At 38.1% G+C, this 24,317-nt stretch overlaps 1 protein-coding gene across 2 annotated transcripts in view; it reads left to right on the top strand.

Annotated features, from left to right (window-relative positions):
- The window catches only part of tbc1d5 (TBC1 domain family member 5), a 286,560-nt gene extending 262,748 nt beyond the window's left edge, over window positions 1-23,812 (top strand). The window contains exons 18-22 of one of the 2 annotated variants that reach the window (XM_031903544.1): window positions 1,116-1,279; window positions 11,667-11,766; window positions 17,726-17,805; window positions 18,041-18,199; window positions 19,670-23,812. In XM_031903544.1, the coding sequence (XP_031759404.1) occupies window positions 1,116-1,279; window positions 11,667-11,766; window positions 17,726-17,805; window positions 18,041-18,199; window positions 19,670-19,963 (797 nt within the window). In that variant the 3' untranslated portion in view covers window positions 19,964-23,812. The remainder of the gene's footprint in view (window positions 1-1,115; window positions 1,280-11,666; window positions 11,767-17,725; window positions 17,806-18,040; window positions 18,200-19,669) is intronic. The other variant, XM_031903545.1, reaches the window with a different exon arrangement.
- The last annotated feature ends 505 nt before the right edge of the window (window positions 23,813-24,317 follow it).

The following is a 24,317-nucleotide window of genomic DNA, read 5'->3' as shown; positions in this document are numbered from 1 at the left end:
AAAGATATATTACTTAATGTAGTATCTTTTTAGTTCAGTTTGACATCTTTGTAGCCCCAGTAATGCCAGTGCTGAAACTGCACATATTACATGCAGGTACGGAACCCATTATTCAGAAAGCTTTGATTTATGGGAAAGCTGTCAGCCATAGACTCCATTTTAATAAAATAATTGACATATTTTAAAAATGATTTCCTTGTTATCTGTAATAATTAAACAGTATCTTGTACTTTAATAATTAAGGCGCATATCGGAGGCAAAACAATCCTATTGGGTTTTGTTTATAGTTTAAATTATTTTTTAGTAGGGTTTAGTTATGGAGATCCAAGCTAAGGAAAGACCCCTATTCCAGGGTTCTTTTTGTGGTCCTGCTCATCAATACTGCCAAATGACACTTTCTTGATTTTTAGTTTCAGATTATGAAGCAGAAAAGTGTATTTTTAACCATTTGATCATATTTAGGAATGATCTAAAAATAAAGGAAGCACAAAAGGGCTTTAAAAGAAAAAAGCAAAAATCCCTTTCCCCCAAAGATGATACAGTAGTCCAGGTGCCCTTAGTTGGGAAAAGGGGAATGGGCTGCACCTCATAGCCACGTACCCAACATATTTCTGCACATAAAATAAATGTGTCTGGCTAGATCAGGTTTAGCTGTGCCAGTTCCACTTACCTTTAATATTGGCAGTAAGCCCTGCTGCCAGCTGCAATACAATGGCAATTGTGTTCCATATACACTGGCAGTTTTCTGTGCTTGAAATGTATGGGGTTGAGAGGTAAATAAATTGCTTTATACCCCAGCCATCCAGCTTAGTTCGTGTAGCAGGCTGATTACGTAATATATCACAAGATATCAAGCAGGAATATATTAAAATACATTCGTACTAAGAAGTTTATGGTGGCCTTGGGCAGACTGGGTTCTGTATGCTGATAAAGATGTAATGCTATTATTCAGTCGTTTTATTAATTCAGAATATTATGCCATGGCTGTGAATTACATTGTAATCATTTAATTGCCTTGCTGAAAATTATATATTTGCCCATAGCAACACAGAAGCAGAAACTTATGTCTTGTTTTAAATACATATTTTTGAAGATTATTTTATTTTTTATTTTAGGCCAAAGCTCAAAAAACATCAGTTCGTCTCCCAGCATTGAGAGTTTGCCCGGGGGCCGTGACCACACAGATTCTCCTCCTCCATCAGCTGGGAAGAAGGAGTCCTTTTTCAGCAACATCTCCCGCTCTCGTTCCCACAGCAAATCCCAAGGCAAAAAAGAAAATGTGAGTTTGTCTCTAATAAATGATTCTTTCCTTTTACATTACAGTGAAACAAGGCAAATAGATGCAACTTATCTTCTCCCTCACATATACATAAATAATGCAGAATGCTGTGTAATGCTCCATGCCTTTAGATTGAGGCAGCTTATTACAAAAAAAATAAAAAAAGGCTATGCAAAAGAAATTCTAAATATTTAAGTTTAAAGGAAACTATCCTCAAAATACTCATCACAATCATAGAGAACAACGTGCTGATTTATAAAGAAGTAAATGATGATGCTAATTATAATAACACTAAATCTACAAGATGTTGCCTATTCTGACATATGCAGTCAACTCAGAACATGGCACAATGCAGCACAGGAGGCCAAAACAGGTATGAGATCTGCTATCTGGAAATCTGTTATTCAGAAAGCTCTGAATTATGGAAAGCCCGTCTTCCATAGACTCCATTTTAATCAAATAATTAAAATTTTTAAAAATGATTTCCTTTTTCTTTGTAATAATAAAACATTACATTATAATTGATCCCAACTAAGATATAATTAATTTTTATTTGAGGCAAATTAATACTATTGAGTTTAATTATATAATTTTTTTAGCAGATTTATCAAAATATGAGTTTAAAGCTTAATAAACATAAAGTCACCTGCGTTCTATTCAGTCCTATGGGATTTTTAGAAGTGTGTTTATCAAATGGTGAGTTCTAACCTTTACCCATTGATAAAAACGCTCCTTAAAATCCAATAAGAATGAATAGAACACAATGAGTTTTTATTTATTAAGCTCTAAACTCTCATTTTGATAAATCTGCCCCTAAAGGTATAAAGATTTCATTTACAAAAAGACCCATTATCTGGAAGACCCCACGTCTCAATTCTGGATAACAGGTTCCATATTTGTATATTGAGCCCATATTGCCCATTGCCACACGACTCAAAAAGCTTTCACCCTTTTTGCACCTGGGATATAAAAGAACATTCCCTAAATAATGCAGTGATATTTACTCCCTGCTTGTGACACATTGGTGTCCGGACAGAAAGGTAGCTTCTTGACTTTAATTGGATTGTTATTGTATTATCACCTACTCTGTCTATAGATGAAAATATAAAAATAGCCCCTAACTAATCACAGTGAGCCTAAGAGAAAATTCCGGAAAGCTTTACATGCACATCATAATCATTTAGGAATCTCAGGAGAGCTTTGCATCTGTTAGTGTTTAGAAAGCTGCAAAAAAGACATTTTGCTTCCTTCAACATAATCCAGAATTCCCCTAACAGTGCTGATGGGAATGTAACCCCCCAGTTCCCAATGTAAAATCTAATTAATCAAACTACCTAAAAACTGCAGGTTTCTGCATATTAATAAACACTGCCATTAAGCAGCAACCTCTGCAACCCGGTTATGTAAGCCCCACAAACCCAAATCAAGAGATGAACATTTTTAAAGCAATATTGTCTAGGAGATATCTTCTCTGTGGCTTAGGGCCACCGCGAGGTGCATTATGGAATAAATAAATATCACGCCTTGTGCTCATGGCTCATTTCTTGCTATTTTTTTTAAGTTGCTGCTATAAAAATGTTTATGCATACATGGCACGCCTTTGATGGCAGCTTTATGTTTACTCTTTAGATTTACCACCAGTAAAAACATGTCAATGTCTTACTCGTTGTGCAGGGTACAATCATCGTTTTGGCCTACATCTCTCTTTTGTACTTGAAATGAGTGTGTCCAGGTATTTCTAATAAATATATATAGTGAATAAAGTCACTGTGCAGTTCCATGACCGTATATAATGGTGATGGAACTCCGAGGTAACGGCTAATATTCTCATATTTTACAATATGGGATACATTATTTGTTATAATACACAAGTTTCCGTGAGCCATGTGACGTAAATAACATTGCTAAGCACCACTTGTACCGTATATACTCGAGTATAAGCCGAGGTACTTAATTTTACCTAAGAAAACTGGAAAAACTTATTGACTCGAGTATAAGCCTAGGCATCCATTTCTTTTAACACACCTGCACACTAGCTTGTGTCTGAGTAGTAAGGGCAAAGTAGTGCTGTGCTATATTTTGCCAATCACTTAGATTATTAGTATATTAATTGCATTATGCTGGCTTTATTAAAAATTATTTTAAAAAATCATTTAGTGGTACCTGTTGTATTATCCGTTGTGCACAACCACCCCCCCCCCCCCGTGCAAAGGCAGCCCGTATTACCTCTCTACAGCCATGGGGCGCGTACCGGGCATTCGTCCCACACGCACTTCCGTCATGTCCCGCGTGGGGGGGGGGCAGCAGCGTGACACGCGTGCATGCGCGACGAATGCCTGGTACGCGCCCGATGGCTGTAGAGAGGTAATATGGGCTGCCTTTCCTACTTGCCTCGAGTATAAGCCGAGGGTTCCTTTTTAAGCACATTTTGTGTGCTGGAAAACCCGGCTTATACTCGCGTATATACGTTAACTGATGAAGTATACAATTATGGGGTCCATTATCTGGAAAAACATTATCCAGAAAACTCTGAATTACGGAAAGGCCATATCCCATAGACTCCATTTTAAGTAAATAATTAAAAAATTTTTAAATTATTCCCCTTTTCTCTGTAATATAAAAACAGTTTCTTGTACAGGTATAGGACCTGTTATCCAGAATGCTTGGGACCTGGGGCTTTCCAGATAAAGGATCTTTCTGTAATTTGGATCTCCATACCATAAGTCTACTAAAAAATCATTGAAACATCATTTAAACTCAACAGGATTGTTTTGCATCCATCTTAGTTGGGATCAAGTACAAGGTATAGTTTTTGTATTACAGAGAAAAGGGAAACCTTACAGAAAACAACTGCATAGATTACAGCGGTAAAGAATTGTATTTTTAGTATGAGGTTAATTCATCATCTTTGAAACTGCAGTGAGCAAATAGACTGTAGTTACATTTGTGTTAAACAATTACATTCAGCATGGGTGCCCTGCACCCTATTGTGCATTTCTGAAAGAGTGAAACATCCAGGTGTATAAATACAAGTCATAAATATCCATATTGTGAGACATCTATCCCTATTGCTTCTCTGCTCTAACCTTATAGATCCCATATGGTCCAATGATAAAATGCAATGCTGCAAGTCCCAAATACATTATTCACTTTTGTTTCGGAGAAAAAGTTGCACTGCTTAATTTCCTATTCAGTACCTCATCTATTCATGTTCCTGAATTCATTAAAACCACTGCCTGACTGCTAGGGTAAATAAGACCCTAGCAACCAGTTAGCTGCTGGAAAGCTGCTTAAAGGAAAGCTAAATAACCTAAATAAACTGTCTCAGAATATTAGAACAGGTCTACATCATGCTAAAAGTTTATTTAAAGGTGAACAACTCCTTTAAACCCCCCAAAACCTGCATATAAGTGCCAGCAACAGTGTGGTCCCAGCAAAAAAGGTGTATGCAGTTAAAGCAAAAATAGGTTGTAGCAGAAAGTGGGAGATTCAAAGAAAATGTTGTGTCAGAGAAGGAAAGAACAGATGAAAATAGAGCTGATGAAAAGAGAAGTGTATAGGGTAATGCATAGGAAATGGGAATAAAAACTGAAGGAGAAAGAAAGACAGGGAAATAGAGCAGCTGGCAACGAAACAGAACAATCTAAAAGAACAAAAAAGTTATCTATGCATGTGAGGCAGCATTGTGGGCTGGGGGCCTGATTAAATGCTGAGCTTCACGGGGAACTTAACAAATGAATGTTCAGAAACCTCTGTCTTGGGTTTAGTAAAATACACAGGATCATTTAACCTCCTTCCCTTTATAAATGATTGGAATTTTCTGACTGGACAACAGAGCTGTTTGTAATTCAATAAAGAATGTTTGTTCATTAAGTAAGTGTCAGTTGATTGCAAGCAATGATAGAAAGTCTGAGTCTGTATAATAGGATTGCCCTATCATTCATTAGTCATGTACAAACTGCTAGAGAATTCATCAAGTAGCATGCATCCGTTTGAACCTAAATGTCTTTATTGACCACTTCCTGCCAAAAAGTGCATCTGGGTAATATATTTTCATTGTGCTAAATAGACACATGGGACACAGCTGACTGTGTTTGTATATACAGGTATAATCAACTTTTGGTACTAGGTAGTCCCGAATCATTACAAATAAGAAAGAAAGTTCCTGTTAATAACTGAGGAAGGTTGCAGATCTGGGGGCTGGCATACAAACGTAGAGGAATTCCTGTATCAGCACCTTCTTTTATTGGCAGTGTATCTTGTAGCGCTGGTTTCTGTGCATAAGTCAGTCATCACAATGAATGCAGTGTAACAATAAACATATGTAGGACTTTATGCCTTAAACAACTCTATTGTGAAAAATCTGGGAAGCTGCAACCATCTATTAGTCTCCAAACTGCACATTTAGAAGTTGCCATTATCACTGTAAGCATCCTCACTGATATCCTGGGGCTCTCCTAGTGGTACTTTCTATAATCATAGATCAAGAATTAGAAATGGGAAAAGTTCCTCTTGAGATCCTTAATTGCATTAACTGTCCCATGTACTATGTTAAAGGGATACTGTTATGATTTTTATGGTATACTTATTAGTTCTACATTACACTGTTTACATAGCAAATAATTCACTCAGCATTTTTTAGTTGTAATATTGGTGTGTAGGCGCCATCTCGGTGCATTGTGCCTGAGTCTGATCTTTCAGAACTGCTTTCAGGTAACCTATTGTTTCGCCTACTCCCATGTAACTGGAGGAGTCCTAAGCTGGACTTGGATTTCTTACTATTGAGTGCTATTCTGATATCTACTGGGAGCTGCTATCTTGCTCCCTTCCCATTGTTCTGCTGATCGGCTGCTGGGAGGGGGGTAATATCACTTTAACTTGCAGCTCAGCAGTAAAGTGTGACTGAAGTTTATCATGGCACAGGTCACATGGCTGTACCACCCTGGGAAATGAAGAATATGGCTAGCCCAATGTGAAATTTAAATTTTTTTTCTTTTAACTCATATTGTTTATTCGGTATTTGGACAAAATTGCATCATACAACGGAAAGAAAAGTTATTACATAAGTAACAGAAAAGAATGGAGAGCATATATTTATACATATATACTAATATATATAATATTTGGGGGAAAAATTAATTGTTACTCTAGATATTCTTATAATATGACTGAATGGCTAACACAGTGGTATTTACATATTTTTTTTTATAAGCTAAAGGGGGCCCGGCCAAAAGTTGGGTCTCAGAGGCAGGGTTTGACCCTAAAAAGGCTGGAAACCATGGGCCTTATATCTTGACGGATGGAAGGTGTGTTTGTACTAGTGTGCCGGCTCCGTTGGTTTCTATTTGCTTGCATAGAGCAGGTCTAAATTGCTTATAATAATTAGACAATGCCTTGTATTTGATTGTAGCCAGACAAGCATAAGTCCATGGTAATATATATTATAATCCTATACCAACTTTATGGAAAGACCCTTTATTACCCCAGGTCCCAGGGCTACTAGACAACAGACCCTAGTAGTATAGATACTGTTCAACTGCAAGCTTCTTGCATCTGCCTTCCATTTATTCTTTATTCTGAATGATTTCTCTACTACTGTAGGTGTTAGTATTTATTCATGACTTAGGCACAATAGTGATTTTGAAAGAGTGATTTGGCATTTCCAGAAATGCAGAATAATGTGCATTATTATTAACATGTGTTGAATTGTACCACACTTTCCAATAGCAAAGGTCAGCAATGAATCAGTCTTTTAGGTAGAACATGAAATCAACAACTAGATTGCTTTCTGTATAACTGTACAGCTTTGCTCCTTTGATAGTAACTCAGCCCCTCTGTATACAATTATGGAAACCAGTTATCCAGAAAGCTCTGAATTACTATCTCCCTTGGAGTTTCATTTTTAAGAAACTGATTCTAATATTCATTTAGATGGTAACTAAGCTGCATAAACCAAAACAATCCTACTGGGTTTAATGTATATTTAAATATTTTTGTGCAGACTTAAATTTACTTTTAGTATGATGTAGACATTGATATTCTGAGACAATTTGGAATTGGCCTTCATTTTTCATTTTTGATGTGTTTTCAGTTATTTAGCTTTTTGTTCAGCAACTCTCCATTTGGTATTTTATCAGCTATCTGGTTGCTAGGGTCTTATGTACCCCAGCAACCAGGCAGTGGTTTAAACAAGACATGGGAATATGAACAGTAGAGGGCCTGCATAGTAATAAATAATAAAAAGTAACAATACAATTGTAGCCTCACAGAGCAATAGTTTTGGCTGCCAGTGACTCTTATTTGAGAGTTGGAAAGAGGCAGAAGAGAAAGGCAAAAATAAATAATGAAAACCAATTGCAAAGTTGCTATGAATAGGGCATTCTATAACATGCAAAGTTAAATAAAAGGTGGAACTACCCCTTTAAGGTATAGTGACCCAAGTCCCTTACCCTAAAATCCCTAGGTCCAAGCACTTTGGGATCCTATACCTGTGCAGTGATGGGTTTTCCTTTGTAGTTCCTTTAATACAGAGAGAAAGGCTCCTCTTGATATCTACTAATGCAGAGCCTGCTTTCCACGTATCCAAAATCCATCTGTTTTATTGGTTTGGCATGTTAACCCAATAATGGCCATATATGGTAGAAAGCTTGGATCTGAAGCAGTGTAGTGTTCAATGTGAGCAGCCAAAAGGCTTTTTGTACTTAAATTGTCTTTGTTAACTTATTCCAGAATGTCCCATATTACCCTCTTACTATGCACTCTATAACCGTCTCTTTGTTCTGTATTCCTTATTGTAAGTGCATTATATCATAACTTGCCAAAACTATCGGAAATGCCCCAAGGGCTTTATTCTCCCTTTCAATTTTATAGCACATAAATCTTTTTGCATAAGGATGAAAACAAAACATTTTTTGATTCCAATGGTAATTTGCATTTTTGGCATCTAGATCACAAAAGCTTGATTTAACACAATCATGATTTGGAAGATGCAAACTTTGCTATGGGCTTTTGCTATTTTCAGGGTTTGAAAGAACAAGTATTGGAAGGCTACTTTGCAAATGCATGCCTGCCGGTTATTTACCAGGAGGAATTCTGGGAAGGAAGCCCAGGATTGCTCCTAAAATTTACATGAAGCACCCTTGAGACTAAGGAGCAGGTTTATCAACATTTTGATTTTAGTGGTTTTAGAGTTTTTTGAAACCACAAATAAACCATTTAAACCACAGAAAACAAGAATGTTTAGTCATTTATTTAAAGCTCTGAATTGAAAAAGCACAAACAAATTAAAATCTGGAAATGACATTTTTCTGCATATCTATGTGGACTTACAAACAAAAAACACCCTGAAAACCACAAATTAAATAAAAGATTGTTACAGTTTGCCTAGGACAGCTCCCATTGACAAAAAGGCGAAGATTCGCACAACACATTGAAGTCAGTAGGTTACGTTTTACTTGCAGCAACTTTTTCCAAGCAAAATACATTGGGGTCTGGGGCGTTTCCTCATGACGGCTTTTTCCTTTTTGCTCATTACTATATGTGACCACTCTCACCCTCCTCAATGTCCACAAATCAGGACTGAGCTACCTACATTGGGGCAATCAGGAAGCAGTACATGGTTAGTGGCAATAAGGACATGGGATTTGCACAAGCTTACTGCACACAGGCATACACGTACTGTATATATATGATATGAACACTGATCCTCTATTGAATGATTGGAGCATTACCCATATTCTGCTCATTAGAAAGAGTGGATTAGCGTGCCTTTGAAGGTGTTTAAGTGCTCACTATGACAACTAGCCATGTGCTAAATACACATCCGTAATATATTTGGTATTTTTTTTAATAAATGCAATATGGTGATTTTCTTTTTTTAAAAAAATTATATTGGACGTTCACACAATGTTTTCTGGCATTTCTCTATGTACTTAGCATTCTTCCCAGGAATATTGTTACGTTTATGATGTGTGATAACATTATACAAAGAGCAATTCATTTTTATGTTATCATTGTTTGTAAGGAGACACCATAAAAGTCAGGTTTGTATCAGTAACACATTGAATTGTTAGGCAATATTAGGGAATGCAAGCCATTGCTTATTGCTTGCAATAACAGACGTTCACCCCTGGACACCAGCATTATCATTTCCAGTCACAGCTTTGTGACTTTTATATTAGGCCAAATTTTTGGCACTGTAATTGTTACATTAAATTGAATTTTCTGCATTATTCCCTATTGGTTAACTACAAGCCAGACACGGTGTTGTAAAAGGATTAAAAATACAATCTGATCAGCTTGCCTTATTTATATTGTAGGGCAACTTCTCATTAGATTCATAAAAAGTCAGGGGCTATGTGAAAGCATGGGGGGGAACATTTACTGTAGGCGAAACTGCTCATCTTGGATAAACTCTCTGAAGACAATCTTACTGGGTTTAATTAATGTTTAGATTATATTTTAGAATATGGTAATACAAATTATTTAAAGACCCCCTTATCCGTAAAACCCCAGCATTTATGATAACAGGTCCCATAATGGTGCCACATATTCCATATATTAATTTGTAAAATTCTCTTTCTGTTAGTTATGGTTTTGTTTGGCCCTAAAGTAGATCTGTTCAGTTTGCCCCTACCCTCCCTTGCATGCTATCCGCGATTATCACACCCAGTCAATAATACGCAGCATTGTTCTTCTTTTTCTTTGTTTACTTTTTACTTTTCTTTATTTAAAGCAGTGCCTAACATTCCTTTGGCAGTAAGAAGCAATTGCTATTCCATATAGGTGAACCCTCTTGGGTTTGTGCCTATGTGTGGTCATGGAGCCCCAATATTTTACCCTATTAACCAGCAGAATCTAATGACATCAGTGCTGTACTAATATTTCATACAATACAATATCCAAGCCCATTTCTTTTCTCTTCTTGCTACAAAGTGATGCAGATGGTATAAGGAGCATAATATATGTGCACTGATTTTTGTAAATAAAGCAACATGGTATTATGGCTCACCCATCCTTCCCTGACAGCTGCCTTGTTCCTTATTGAATCCTGCTATATTAATGCAGGGCTGGCCACGGTAGCACAGCAGATGCCCAATAAGCACAAAATCATAATGGACCGGCAGGCACCGTTCAGTAATTTGCACAAACATATGTACCCTATAACAATAATTTACAGCTACATTTCTTTTTGGCTGTCAGTGCAATAGATATTCAGTGCTGGCAGGAAGGAATGATTTTTATCACAGTTCATATAAATTCCAACTGCTAAACAAAAAATTCCACCTGCAGCCTTGTACAGAACCCCATACAACACCACACATGTGCTCTCACCCCACAAAGGATTCTATAGGCTAGTGGTTTTTATACTTTTTGTTCACCTTTGTAATGTAGCATATTCTGTGGTCCCCTATTACCTTGTGATAACATTTCTGAACATTATCAGTCACCTTATCGATGTCATTTTTATAATATACTTTTTGCACTTTAACAGTGTGTGCTGTCCATTTCTGCAAAACTTCTATATTTGATAATGGGAGTCGGAACCCATTGAGGACGTGCACCACACACTAAGTTGTTGGCAGGGTGCTGTACTTACAAAAGACTTTTGTATATATACTGTATATATCACTCTAGCTTGTCTTCATGCCAGTGGCTTAATTAGAAGCCAATCAGCACCAATACAGAATAAATAACAGTCCTAGAGCCCACAAAACTATAAGGATGCCTTACTTTGCAAACGGGCCCTTCTATGTTCCTGTGCCCCACCAGAAGCCATAGGGTCTGCTTCCTCTATTCTGTAAAGCAATGCTTTGAGCTCCAGTAAAGAACCTTCCTCCATAGTTTGGAAACCTCTGCTTTAGTGCATCTATGGGATTCCTAGGCTTGGAATGTCTGTTCACTGAATTCTCTTACTGAATATGTAAACACCCAGCTACGCCTGACTGCATTGGTGCTTTAGGTATTTCTGCCTATTATATCATTGTTTCTTGGATTTTGGGTATTTGTGGTATATTTGCATCAGGCAAAGGGAAGTCAGTATACCTTCATCCAACAGCAACCCATTAAGTAGGTAGAAGAAATGCTACCCTGTGCTATACAGTAGATACTTGCTTCTAGGCAGTTTATTCCCATTCTACTTTTTCTTTTTATTCTACCCTTTGTATATTTTACATTAGGCTTTGTAAGCTGTACTTATTTTGGTGTCTATCATTAAATGACAATATACACCAATATGTTAACATCTAACCAATTAACTGAGAATATACAGAAACCCATGTTTGTATGGCAAGGCCTTTCACGAGAGTTGTTTTTGGTATGAATAGCATGTGTGCTTGTTCAACTTCTTTACTTTTTTATATATTTCATTTTTCTTTTTGCCATTTAGGAAGAAGATATGGAAGCTCAGATTTCATTCCTGCAAGGGCAGTTAAATGATCTGGATGCAATGTGCAAATATTGTGCAAAAATAATGAATACACATCTTGGTAAGAAGAAATTTTTTCCTTACTGGGGAAAATATTTATGTAGTTGTGGTTCCTTTATGATTAGAACTACAAATGTATTCTATTCCCAGAACATTTGGCGCTAGCTCCAGGCTTGGTCAGGTGTTTACATCTGGCATTCCTTAGCTACTTAGCCCAGTTTTAGCTGTCCCATTCAAAATGTCCTTCTGCCCAAAAATCATGGGCCCACCAATAGAAAGTCTGTTTAAATGGGTCAGTATAACTGACTAGATAAAAGAAGCAATCTTGAGATTGGCTGCTCATATAAACTACTTGCTATTCTGTGTTGGTTTTTTTTGATCCCTTTGGCAGTCACTACTTTCTTGATTTCAGCTGCCATCTGGTTAAACAGAAAACTAGTCACCCGTGGCCAAAACAGACTGAAATACCAGGGCCTGGAACTAGGGGTAGGCAGAAGAGGCACCTGCCTAGGGTGCAATGGTGGAGGGGGGTGCTAGCCTCTACTGCCTTCCCCCTACTCCGTGCTCCCTTGCCCCCCACCAATGCATGGCAGTGCAGGGGTGAGGTGGCCGACCGGGTTGCCTAGGGCGCCTGCCCTTGTGAAATACCGTAACAATTACATCACAAATGTTCTTTTAATGGGCACATGTTGATAACTTAAAGTTGGCACTGCTGAAATAGATTTTTCACATAAGCTATTTTACAAGTTGAGATTTGTACAGCTGAAGGCAGCTCAGGCTATGTTTTATATGCTTGGGGAAGTCATTTAAAGGTAGAATTTCAGGCTAATTGCCAAAAGTTAATGCTAACACAAAAAAGGAGTAGTTTGTTCTGTGTATTATGTAGGGGTTAGATTCTATATGTATTAAACTAATACCATTTTGTAAGTAATTAAAAGAAGGACTTTCTCATAGGTTGCCTTGTTTGTTTTATAGTTAAGCTACAAAAAAATAGAAGAAAAAAGAAAAAAAAATCATTTAGCAATGTAGCCATGTGTGCCACTCGCCTGCCTTACTTGTTCTCATTTTCATTTCTGTTTGGAAAAATCCTAATTGTCACCATGGGAGTAAGTTGTATAAAATACTGTAACTAAGCTGCAAATAAATACAACAAGTGGGAACTGCCTGAGTAAACATCCCCTGAGAATAATGTATTTAAGCAATGCCACCTTACTAATGAGGGAGAGATGGTTCTGGTATATGTGTAAATGGACACAGCTTTTCAACATCCAAAGGGGTAACAACTGCTTTTTTATGTGTATTTTAGGGGTAGATATATTCATTTGGTGGGGACCAAAATAGTATGGGGTGTACATTGCAGTTGCTTCATGTGTGAAGGGGAGACCTGAGCAGCCCCACAGTTTTAGCATCCAGTAAGTTAGCCAATAAAAATGTATCCTTTAATCTTTATTTTACTGCTTTGCATATTGTTGGCAATAATTTCCCCACCAGGCCCAGACTGGCAATCTGTCGGTTTTGGCAAATACCAAAGGGGCTGCTGTAAGATGCCATCAATAGTCACTGTCATTGGGCTGGTGGGAATGTTTACCTGAAATAACAAGGACCTGTTTTAAATATCACCCCAGACCTGTTCCCTACATGTGCTCAAAACAATATTTATTAATTGGTAGTTAATTCTGGACAAAAAAAAGAAATCTAATTTAAAAAACCTTTTATAATAATCATATAAAAATTGCTTCTCCCTTTATTTTTAACCCAAATGCTTGAGTTAGCCCGTCAGCTCTCACTTGATGATGGACATGAAACAAATAGGCAATGCACTGCTGGGAATACCTAGGGGTCCATCTAACAACATATTGTGTCACATATGCTGAACAATATCCAGGGGGAGTGTAAAATGCATTAAATTAAATATAAGGTTTAAGCAACAGTCAAACACTCATTACAGCTGAAAGCTAATGGCTCTATCAAGGACTCAGCGCTTGCTCCAAGGTAGGGAGGCAGCTCCGCTTGGCTGATCAAGGTCGTTCAACGAACATATTTATTTCCCTTTGTGAGTGCATGTGTTTATGCCTCTCTGAAGGTCACTAAATAAGAAATATTACTCAATGGGAAGATTCTTATTATTTTATAGATCCTTTGAGAAAGAGTGCTTCTAACCTTTCTATTAGGGCATCACTCATTTTTTTTGTATTAATCAGTGTTCGCAAAATATGTACATCTATATATTCACATACCAATGCACTGGCACCGGATACACACAAACATGGGCACTAGATACACACAAGCACTGCCACCAGATACACACAAACATGGGCACTAGATACACACAGGCACAGGCACCAGATACACACAAACATGGGCACTAGATACACACAGGCACAGGCACCAGATACACACAAACATGGGCACTAGATACACACAAGCACTGCCACCAGATACACACAAACATGGGCACTAGATACACACAGGCACAGGAACCGGATACGCACGGGCACCAGATACATGCAAGTATGGGCACCGGATACACACAAGCACTGGCACCAGATACACACAAACATGGGCACTAGATACACACAAGCACTGGCACTAGATACACACAAGCACTGGCACCAGATACACACAAACATGGGCACTAGATACACACAAGCACTGGCACCAGATACACACAAACATGGGCACTAGATACACACAGGCACGGGCACCAGATACACACAAACACGGGCACCAGATACACACAAACAGGGCACCAGATACACACAGGCACGGGCACTGTATACACACAACCACGGGCACCGGATACAAACAGGAATGGGTACTGGATACACACAAGCACCGGCACCAGATACACACAAACCCGGGCAATAGTAGTGGAGAATAGAAAGTGTCTACAAAAGTATTGGGCTCCTTGAAATTCAGTATAACAAATGATGTTGCCAATTCATACACTTGCTGGGACACTGCTACACAAGGCTTCACAGTGTAGGTAATGCACACACAAAGAATATGGAGTTTGTGGTACAAGACCAAGGAGGAATGACTCAAGAAAATACTGCTCTTGACTTATCTTGATGATCTGTACTTCAACCCATATTTGAAATGTTCATTCATTAGTGTCTAGCTTAGTTTTCTACAGGGTGTAACAGCAGGAAAGATCTTTCCTTGTACTGTTCAGCTTTGTAGAGACTGATTTTTCCAGGACAGCCCGATCTTGTATTGTATTCTTCAAGATGGGCCAGCCAGGGAAGGATTCTTCTGGTAGAGGGATTGTAGATTCCAGTTGGTAGGGAAATTATTTGTGTGGATGTTGATATGAATACAGCATTTACTAGCACTGAGCAAAATTGAAAGGAATTATCTACAGTACATGACTGAAAAGACCCCAGTCTGCAGAATGTTTCATAGGAGCAAACATTACCATCAAGTGCTTTAGCTAAGAATGAATTAATATAATCTATGTACTAGCACCATAGTGGCCCTGAGATATACAGGCCTGCTGGTTGTGGGGATCTGTGCTTTCATAGAAGTCACCATTTAGGTGTTACACGGTTTGTAGGAGCCCAAAGGTATATTATTGTCTAATTTTGATCCATTTTCTAACACACATTTGGGGTCATGTACTGAGTCCCAGGGCAGAAGTTCAGTAGCTCCAAAAGGGTCAAGAATGTGCCCTTAATGCCCATGCTAAGAGCACTTCTGCCCTGGGTCTAGCTGTGATCTCCACTTTTAAAAACCAACTTTGTCTTTCGCATGGGGGAGACCTCTGAAACGAAGCTCAGAGACCTACAACAATTTATTTATCCAGGAAACAGCATTTCATTTATTCAAAAAGCAGGGTGTAAAGTATTGGATTGCACCAATGGTTTGCACTTTGCACACAGCTTTCCAAGTGGTAAATGGCCCCTATTGTAATTTGGTTGTAATCTTAGGTTTAGGCTGTTCCTTAGAGTTCTGACCCTAACAATGCAGAAACCAAATAGGATTTACTAATCTTGTACCAGGTGACAAAAAATTGGTGCCATGTTCCTTATGCATCCAGCATCATTGGGAAGACCTCAAAATTTGCACCCACTGCTACATAATACCCACTGCACACCTGATATGCCCTGGCTCAATAAGAATCACTGATTTTGTATAAGTTGCTGATTTCATTTGTGTCAATATCAGAGTTCTTGGGCTTCTCCCCATCACAACACTGCACAATCAAATGGTGCAACACAAAAAGATTACTTTTTGCCAGTTCAAGGCACACGTGCTACATGTTGCCCCTATATGTTTCAAAGCTAGTACAATGGGCAAATAGATACAAAGCCCAAGTACTAAGAAGCACAGACAGGCACAAACAGGATTTGAATCACCCCTGAGCAGTAGGACAGGGAGATAACTAAACTACTTTAGGAAGCCAATCTGTAGCAAAATGGTTACTCAGTAAAAGGCAGCAGTTCAGGAGCTGAAATGGCAACAAATGCCTTACTCAGCAGTTTGCCAACCACTGCACAGAGGTTCAGCCTGCAAGAAGGTATTATAACTGGAAAACCAGAAGCCCAAATAACTCACAGAGTGTGCAACAAAGCATATTAGCGTAAAACAGTTTTACACATTAGCTTTGAGTAGCTGTCAAAAGAAGCTATCAAGTAATGAAATATAACCAGGAGAGGGGAGATCAATGAGCTTGGGTTCAGCCTGTCCCTGTTATTCATGAAGTAAAGGTTGTTGGTATCTAGTATTTGTAGTTTTATTTGGTGCATACAAATTCCCACTTAAGCAACATGGAGTCATAGTATAGGTCTTGTGTTGTCCCAAACATCCATAGAATATTTGATTATGGCAGTATTAAAGCAGGTCTGTATTTATGGTACATCCACAGTATATTGGGGCCTGAGTTGCATAGGGTTCTAGCATGTGTGGGTGTACCTTGATATAGGCTTGGACAGACTTGCAGAATTTGTTACAGAATTTTTGAAGTTTAAGATGTATTTATTTTGCATTAAGTTGAAATTAAAAGGGATCATAAAGCATAATGCTAAGACCGTAAGGAATGGCTGCGGATAACCCACTGTTCAATTTCAGTACCTCCATCACACCGGCCAGTAATATGACCAATGGCAAACCTCATGCAATTACTAACGCCTATCCACTTACTGCATGTATATCATAAGGAAAGAGACTATAAGATTGCCTCCCAGGGGGTCTAAGGGGCCACCAATTTTCCTGCACTTTCTAGCATTTCAATTTCATGCATGCATGCCCATACAAAGCATTACAGTTTTCTTTGCTGCACCTGCTTACACTGAGCGGAATCACAGAGTATGGGGCCATAATGGGTTGGCAGGGCACCCGCTGTGACGGAAATTCTGCAAAACCCTTTGTGTTTTTAATTAAAGCACATGATTTGCTTATACAGGTTCTTGAATATGTGTTTGGGGTCTTTGGGTGCCCAGAAGCTGCACTGCAAATGAACCTCATTGTGTAGACTGAAGTCATCTGGAAAGCTTTGCAATTCATGTTCTTTTTTTAATTTTTGTTATATACCTTTTTATCTTTCTTTCCTTGTACCTGAAATTTGAAATGGTAGTTGGTTGCCTTAAAATTGATTAACTAGCAGGATCTGTGTATTGTGTACATTTCTATAACATTCTGCCAATAGCCGGAATCCTGCTTAGAGAAACACTCTTTAAACAATCCCCAAGCAAATGAAACCTTCATATAGTTCAAGTCCATGGTGAGTTGGGGAACAGCTGACTGTGATGAGGACTTTTAGTAAATATTTATTCATATTGTGAAGTAACTGCAAACGGTTGAGTAAATGACGCCAGCCTTTGATCTTCTCTATTACACCTTCGTTTTAATCAATTTGCTTTTGTAGCGCAAACAAATAAACCCTGCTTTGGCCGCCTGAGATCTAGAGATCAGCTTGTATTTATTTGCCTCTTTATTTCGTTTCCTTATGCTTCCCTTTGTAAATCAACTCCAAATATTACTCATTTGTTCTGTTCGGTTTCTATTTCATTTGCACGCAGGACACATTCAAGATGTTATATTAGAAGAAAAGCTGGAAAAAGAAGATAAAATCCAAGTGTCCCTTGCAGTACTGAAACAGGTATAAGTACAGTATTCAAACGAATGCTAACTTCAAATTTATCCAACATTTACTATGTGCCAAAATGAAACAGTCATTATATTGAATGGCAGGTTCTATTGCGCAAATGAGAGAATGGAGACTCTATATTAAAGATGACTACCATGTAGATTTCAATTTGCATCATTTACTAAAACATTTTATTCTCATTGAATAGATTGTTGGAATAAATACAATATTTATACCCTAACAACAGATAAAAGACATTTTAAAAGGAACACTGCGATTCAACCAGAGTCTCCTTGAAGCTGAAGAGAATGAGGAGATCTCCATCACTGATGATCATTACTGCTCCACCATGCTCAGAAAGAGTGAGGAGATGAGAGGGGCACAGGAGGAGCCTAGGCACCAACAGGTACAGGGGCATCATGGCTACGAAGAGAATAGGAAAACATAAATGCATGTGTGCCTTTGTGTAGCCTGCCAATGCCATTATGACACCCAAGGAATTTAGAATATTTTTACAAGCCCATTCTAAAGTAAATATTTAAGAAAAATTCTTGTACATATTAAATCAACAATGTAGTACGTAATTATATAAAGCTAAAGCTCCTTGGAAAGTTATGTGTTTCTAGGCTCAACCTATATTATTGATAGCTCTGTTTATCTGGGTTGGTGCTGGAATTGGATATATTTAAAAAGCACAAATGGCAGGGCGAGGGTGGGAACCTGGTACACAAACAGATCCAGGCACCAAGTCAGAGAGACAGCTTGCTTCTCTAGTTAGTTTTATTACATGACAATCCTTAACAAATATATGTGAATGCATTCAGTTTTTTGGTGGCCTCCATTTTTATTAATGTGATTTTTTTATATTGTGGGAAAGCCATGTCCTGTCAGAATGTCATATCATCACCAGAGCTTGGTGGTACCATCACTTGCCTGCACACTGTAGTCACATGGATGTAACTTGCCACTATTACTGTCCTTATTGGTTATTATATCAGTTAACTGAACAGCTGGCATCAATGTAGCTATTACCCTGTACTCATAGAAACAGAGCTAACATGGCTAGAGCAATATTTAGAAAAACATAATATATAACCCCATTTTAGGCAATACTGACTGCTGATACTGTATACAGTATATGTGAAGACATTAAGCAAAGCCTTGTACAACAGACAGACAGTGAATAGTATGCACCTGCAACACCGACTTATTAAACAATTTTCATTTCAACATTTAAGTTTGGTATTTAATTTATTTAAAAGCTTGAATATAAAAAATTTGATCAATTAAACCATGAACAAAAACTCATATGCATCAATTTCCTATTCTTCATCATTTTTGCTGGGTCCACAAGCTCTTGAAAACCTTGAGAAAAAAAGGCATAAATGTTGCTCAGGCAACTCCCATCAACTACATGAACTCGCAAAGTTTTAGATGCTGAAATTTTACATTCGAGTATTTCAATTTTTTTTTGCACTTAATAAATGATGAAAATTCAAGTTTTGGATACCATTATTAGAAAGGATAAAATTTGAATTTGAACATTATATGGGAACCTAGCCTGATGGATATACCAATAGATGATTGAGCTGTTGGAATTATTTAGATTTATAATTAGAATGTATGCAGTCACTGTAGTTTAAATGCTCAGTTCTGTGTCCAGCACAGTAATTTGCATTTGTAAATGAGCACTTTAGCATTAGATGGGATTTCTTGGTGCCGTGGATGCTAGATAAGCCGCAAACCATATGAACACAAACTTTATTGAGTTTGAATTTCTTTGGCTTTTACATATTCAAGTCAGTAAGCCAATGGATAAGCATGCTCTGCATCCAATGGTGTTACATGCATTCAATGCTGATATTCTCTCTCTTAGGCTATAGCTGAAAGCTCTGAGAATGCCGCTAGCAGCAAGTCTGATGATTACATCCTGATCCCTCGAGAAGACAATGGGAATGCTGTGGCCGCTGGCTTAGAACTAAAACAGGATGATGCCTTAAAAGAAGACAAAGTTCCAGCAGTGACCAATCAGATTCCATCTCGTTCTTCATTGGCCTTCTCCGATCCTCTTATGGCTGGAACATCATCTTGCAGTTCTAGTCCTGATGATGACAGCAGCAACAATAGCAAAGATTCCGACTTTACCATTGTCAGTCCACTAGACATTTAACTGTAGCGCTTAACTGTAGGATCTTTAGTTCCCCTTGTTTCTTTTTGTATGATGTTTTATAACATCATCCCTTAACCTGACAATGTAATAATAATATATATATACAGAATAACTGTTTTCTTTGACTGACAGAAGGGGTTAATAATTTGTGTATTTCAGAGCACAAATGTCAGTACATGAAAAATAGCCATTATTGTAATTTGCCTTACATGTATATTACTGATAGCATGTGTCTTCTGAGGTCTTTATGCAACTGGGGGAATAGACAGAGGAAGAACATTGCCCGAATGAATGTGTACATTACACAAGAACAGAGGCTCCTTGTGCCCACATTGTAAGTTTATTTGCCAAGTTCTCCATACAGGAATCCCATTTAGAACTTGATCAGATACCAGTAGGTTGGTTATACACACATCCCTCATGTATTTTTGAAGCATCAAAAAATAATATTTTTACTTTTTTTTTTTTGTTTCCTAGTTCTGAAAAATCAGGATGGAAAAAAAACGATGTTGCCAAGTGTTGGGGTTTTGTAACAGGGACTACTGTATAGCTAAAGGTAAATACAGATATTAGCTTTTGTACAATATGGATTCCATTAAATACTTAGCTTTGGTGTTGGTTTTTCTTCAGCAGCCTCTATAGGAACATAGAGAATTAGCCTTGCAGTCTAACACCTTGGTTCCGTACAATGCTGGGAATTGTTCTTTAGTTTTTATTGGAAAAGTTCTGATTTATTTTCTTATCTGTTCCCAGAAACTGTAGGATGTTGGTAGTTATGCAGAGTTTAAATTACAGTCAAGTGAATAATCGTGTAATCCTATAAACTGCTAACTCCACTGGCACTATAAGTTCCTGTAGCAGCCAGTGTATATTCCCTATGTCTGTACTATCGGGGGCAGATATATTGGCAGTGTAAAACACTTTTTTGTTACAGCGACTTCCGCCAGAAATAACGGCCCCCAAGCTTGGCATTTGGATAGCATAAAATAAAACACACCTTGATAGATTCACCATTTATTTTACACAGCTTTTTACACCATTTTTTTTTTCAGCAAATTTTATTTTACACAGCATAATAAATATGCCCCTTGGTTGATAGGACATAAAGTACAATTCTTTTCCAACACAACTGAGCAGCATTCTAGCCACACATATATTAATAGTTATCTTATTACTGTGCAGTTATCTGTCATTGAAAATAAAATATGAACTTGTGTGTTAAACCTCTTAATGCTAGAAATATGCATTGGTGTGTAAAGGAGGCAGGATATGTAGGGGAATTGTCTGTCCTAATAGTAATGAAATGGGCATCTACATAGATTAGTGTTGCAGGATACCCTACAGGAGAACTGCTGAGTGGCTACAATAAGCACAAGACACTCAATGTAGGAAGAGACAACTAAACAAGGTGCTGCTTTCCAAGTACATTCGTCCCCACCTAACCATATAGAGCCCTTCCCTTAAAAATCTGCTGAGGTTTAGTTGTTAATTAATAAAATTGGCACTGCCGGGTTTCCTCCTACTGATGGTTTCTCCAAGGATTGTGTTTCATATATTTATATCATGGCATGAGAAGTAGAAAAGCACATATTGACATTCTGGTATTTTTCATGGGGCCTGATATAAACTTATGTTTCCAATTGTATTATGAGATATAATTCTACTTTTGCACTAGTAATAAAATAGCGTAACGGGCAGTGAAATATAGGAAAGGAAGATTCTTGGATATAAGTGTAAAACACTTGGATAAAGATGTGCTCTTGCATATTTAGTAGGTGCTGTCATTTCACCCATACAGGGATTAGGCAGGTATATATGGCCAAATACTGAGTGGCCTCTCTGAAGAACTGCTGCAGAGTTTAGGGTAGGTAAACATTCTGATCACCAAATGATAGGATGGTGTGCCCACCCGAAACACAGAGACAAAATAACCTCTAGTCAATAATCTTCTCTGGCTTTCCATGGTCTCCTTTCATGGGTTTGTTGTTTATTCAATAACCACTAGTTATCTTTTACCTCAGGTGAGGGACCCAGGGTTGGTGAGTTGCCTGGAGCCCCTTCTCCATCTTACACTCAGCCTACACTTCCCTTCTAGATATGCCTTCTCTTCTTCATGGTGCTGTCCCTTTTACTATGTGCCATGCTTGTAAATGGAAGCCACAGATGGCCCTAGAGGGAAGCACAGCCTTGTATAAGTCAGTATTTGCCTGACTCTCAAATTCGTCTTCAAATATTTGGTCAGGTTTCCCTTAGCTCATAACAAGGCTACATTAGAAGGCTGTATTAGATACTGAGCTATAGTTTTGTAAACATCCAAACTAGTGCGTTCCCCAAGTCTTACTCTAATTGTCCTTTAGGCTGAGCTCCCTAAATATATAGAAGAGCAAATGGGTTTTCTTCTGAAATCACTCCCCAGCTGGCCATCCTGCTGGGCTCCCAAACCAGTGCTTACAGCTGTTTTGTGAAGTTAACCAAATAAATTGGGAACCCCTTCCTTAAGTGTTTATTGTGTGTTATATCCAAAAAAAAAAGTACAAACACGTTGACTATATCATACCATAAACACCTACATGTGTGCATTGCCTCCTCTCTCATTCTGCTCCTCATTGTCATTGTCCAAACACCCTTTGCACACTGTAAAGCCTATTATAGATTAAGATACAACGAGGGACAAATCAATATACCTCATTTAAACTCTGAGAAGCCATGCAAGCTCCTTGAAAATGTGCATAATGTTTTCCCAGACTAGATGACTGTGTAATCGTACGACATGTAATGTAAACTTTAGCATAATTATGCATGAGCAAGAGTGATCAAAGGACACAAGTAGGGGAGTCCATCCCTAGTAGCTGCAGAGAGTAGCAGCAAGGAACCCACCAGGCTCTCAGAGGAGATGGCTGCCAATGCTGAAATCCCAAACTTTGCTTCTCACTTAAGCTCATTGTGTATCCTAATGTGAAGCATAGTATGCCAAAGCACAAGTCCCACTTCATTGCCATTCCCAAAGGCAGCAACCTAACTTCAGTTGCTCCATAAAAACTGTATTTTCAGCCCCCCACATTATCTAGGGATGGCACATGTATGTCAGTATGAATTCCAAATGGGGCAGGTTAGTATTGCTTTCATCAATGACCTAAAAGTGACAATCAACCATCATGGGATTGCTTTAGGTTACTGCTCCATTGTTGGTAAGTGAGGGCTATTAAAGGGAACCTCTGGGTCAATCCATAGCAAACTTGCCAGAAATTTAAGTGGCCCCCGTGAACTCAACTTGTCTCCAACAAGAAACACAATAGCAATTGGAGTTGTTCCACCATTACAGTGTCTCTCAGATTAGTGCTCCTATAACAGCTCTTGTACGCTGCACCCCATGCTGTACCCCACACTGATTATATATACACACCATAAAGTAAAATTGCACTGCCCCATCCATTTTTTATATATAACTGTTATACAATGACTGCCTATACATTTACAAGGTTCCACAATGTCTGCTGGAAAGCTTCAAAAATAATTTGGCTTGGGGAATTGTTATGTGCCAAGGAGCTGTACATATAATGGCGCTTGTCTCTTTCCTGTGACTGCCGACTGTAGCCTTAAGCTGATGTACAATAAGATATGAATGAACATGGCATTCTCTCTCCAGCACATGTATGTGTGTACGTATGGCTGTGCCACTCATTCCGCTGCCTCTGTTCATACAGTGTCTGTATTCTGCTGCATGTCACAATGGATATGTCTGCTGCTGCTTCTGAAAGAAAGACTTTCATATATTATTCTATCCTAAAATGTGCCTGCTGAAGAAATCATCTTCTAGGCAACTCAATAAATACTGTACATTTCAATTAACCCACTGGCTTGTGTTTCTTTACATCGAGTTATACTGTATATTGCGCAGCAGCTCTGTTGGCTTGTTCTGTGGAATAAAATGTATTTCTTCTTTTCATCGATAGGCTGTTCATAAAAACAATATGTTTACAGAAGTGATAATAGGTAAAAATTAAAAGGGTAAGTCGAATAACACCAGTATTGTGGCTCATATATTAGCAGCTTCTATCTAGGCACGGACGTTGCATTAAACATTGTACATTGTAATAGTGCAGGCAACAGAGTAAAAAGGCAATTTGTATGAACTTTAATGCTTTTCTGTAAATACTACATTACTGTGTGAGTGGGAGCTCATCTGAGGCAGGGGTACAAACCACAGCACCAAGATATTCAGGGCAGTGCTGTACTTAAAGTGGCGGTTCCTAAACTAACTTTTAGCAAAACTGAGACAATTTGTAATTGGTCTTTATTTTTTGTGTGTGTGTTTTTTTTAAGTATTTAGCATTTTTGTAACAAAAAAATTGCA

Source organism: Xenopus tropicalis, chromosome 6 (assembly GCF_000004195.4).
Source record: "Xenopus tropicalis strain Nigerian chromosome 6, UCB_Xtro_10.0, whole genome shotgun sequence".
Taxonomy (NCBI): Eukaryota; Metazoa; Chordata; class Amphibia; order Anura; family Pipidae; genus Xenopus; species Xenopus tropicalis.
Note: the sequence above shows the minus strand (reverse complement) of the source record. Positions and strands in the feature narration are given on the sequence as shown.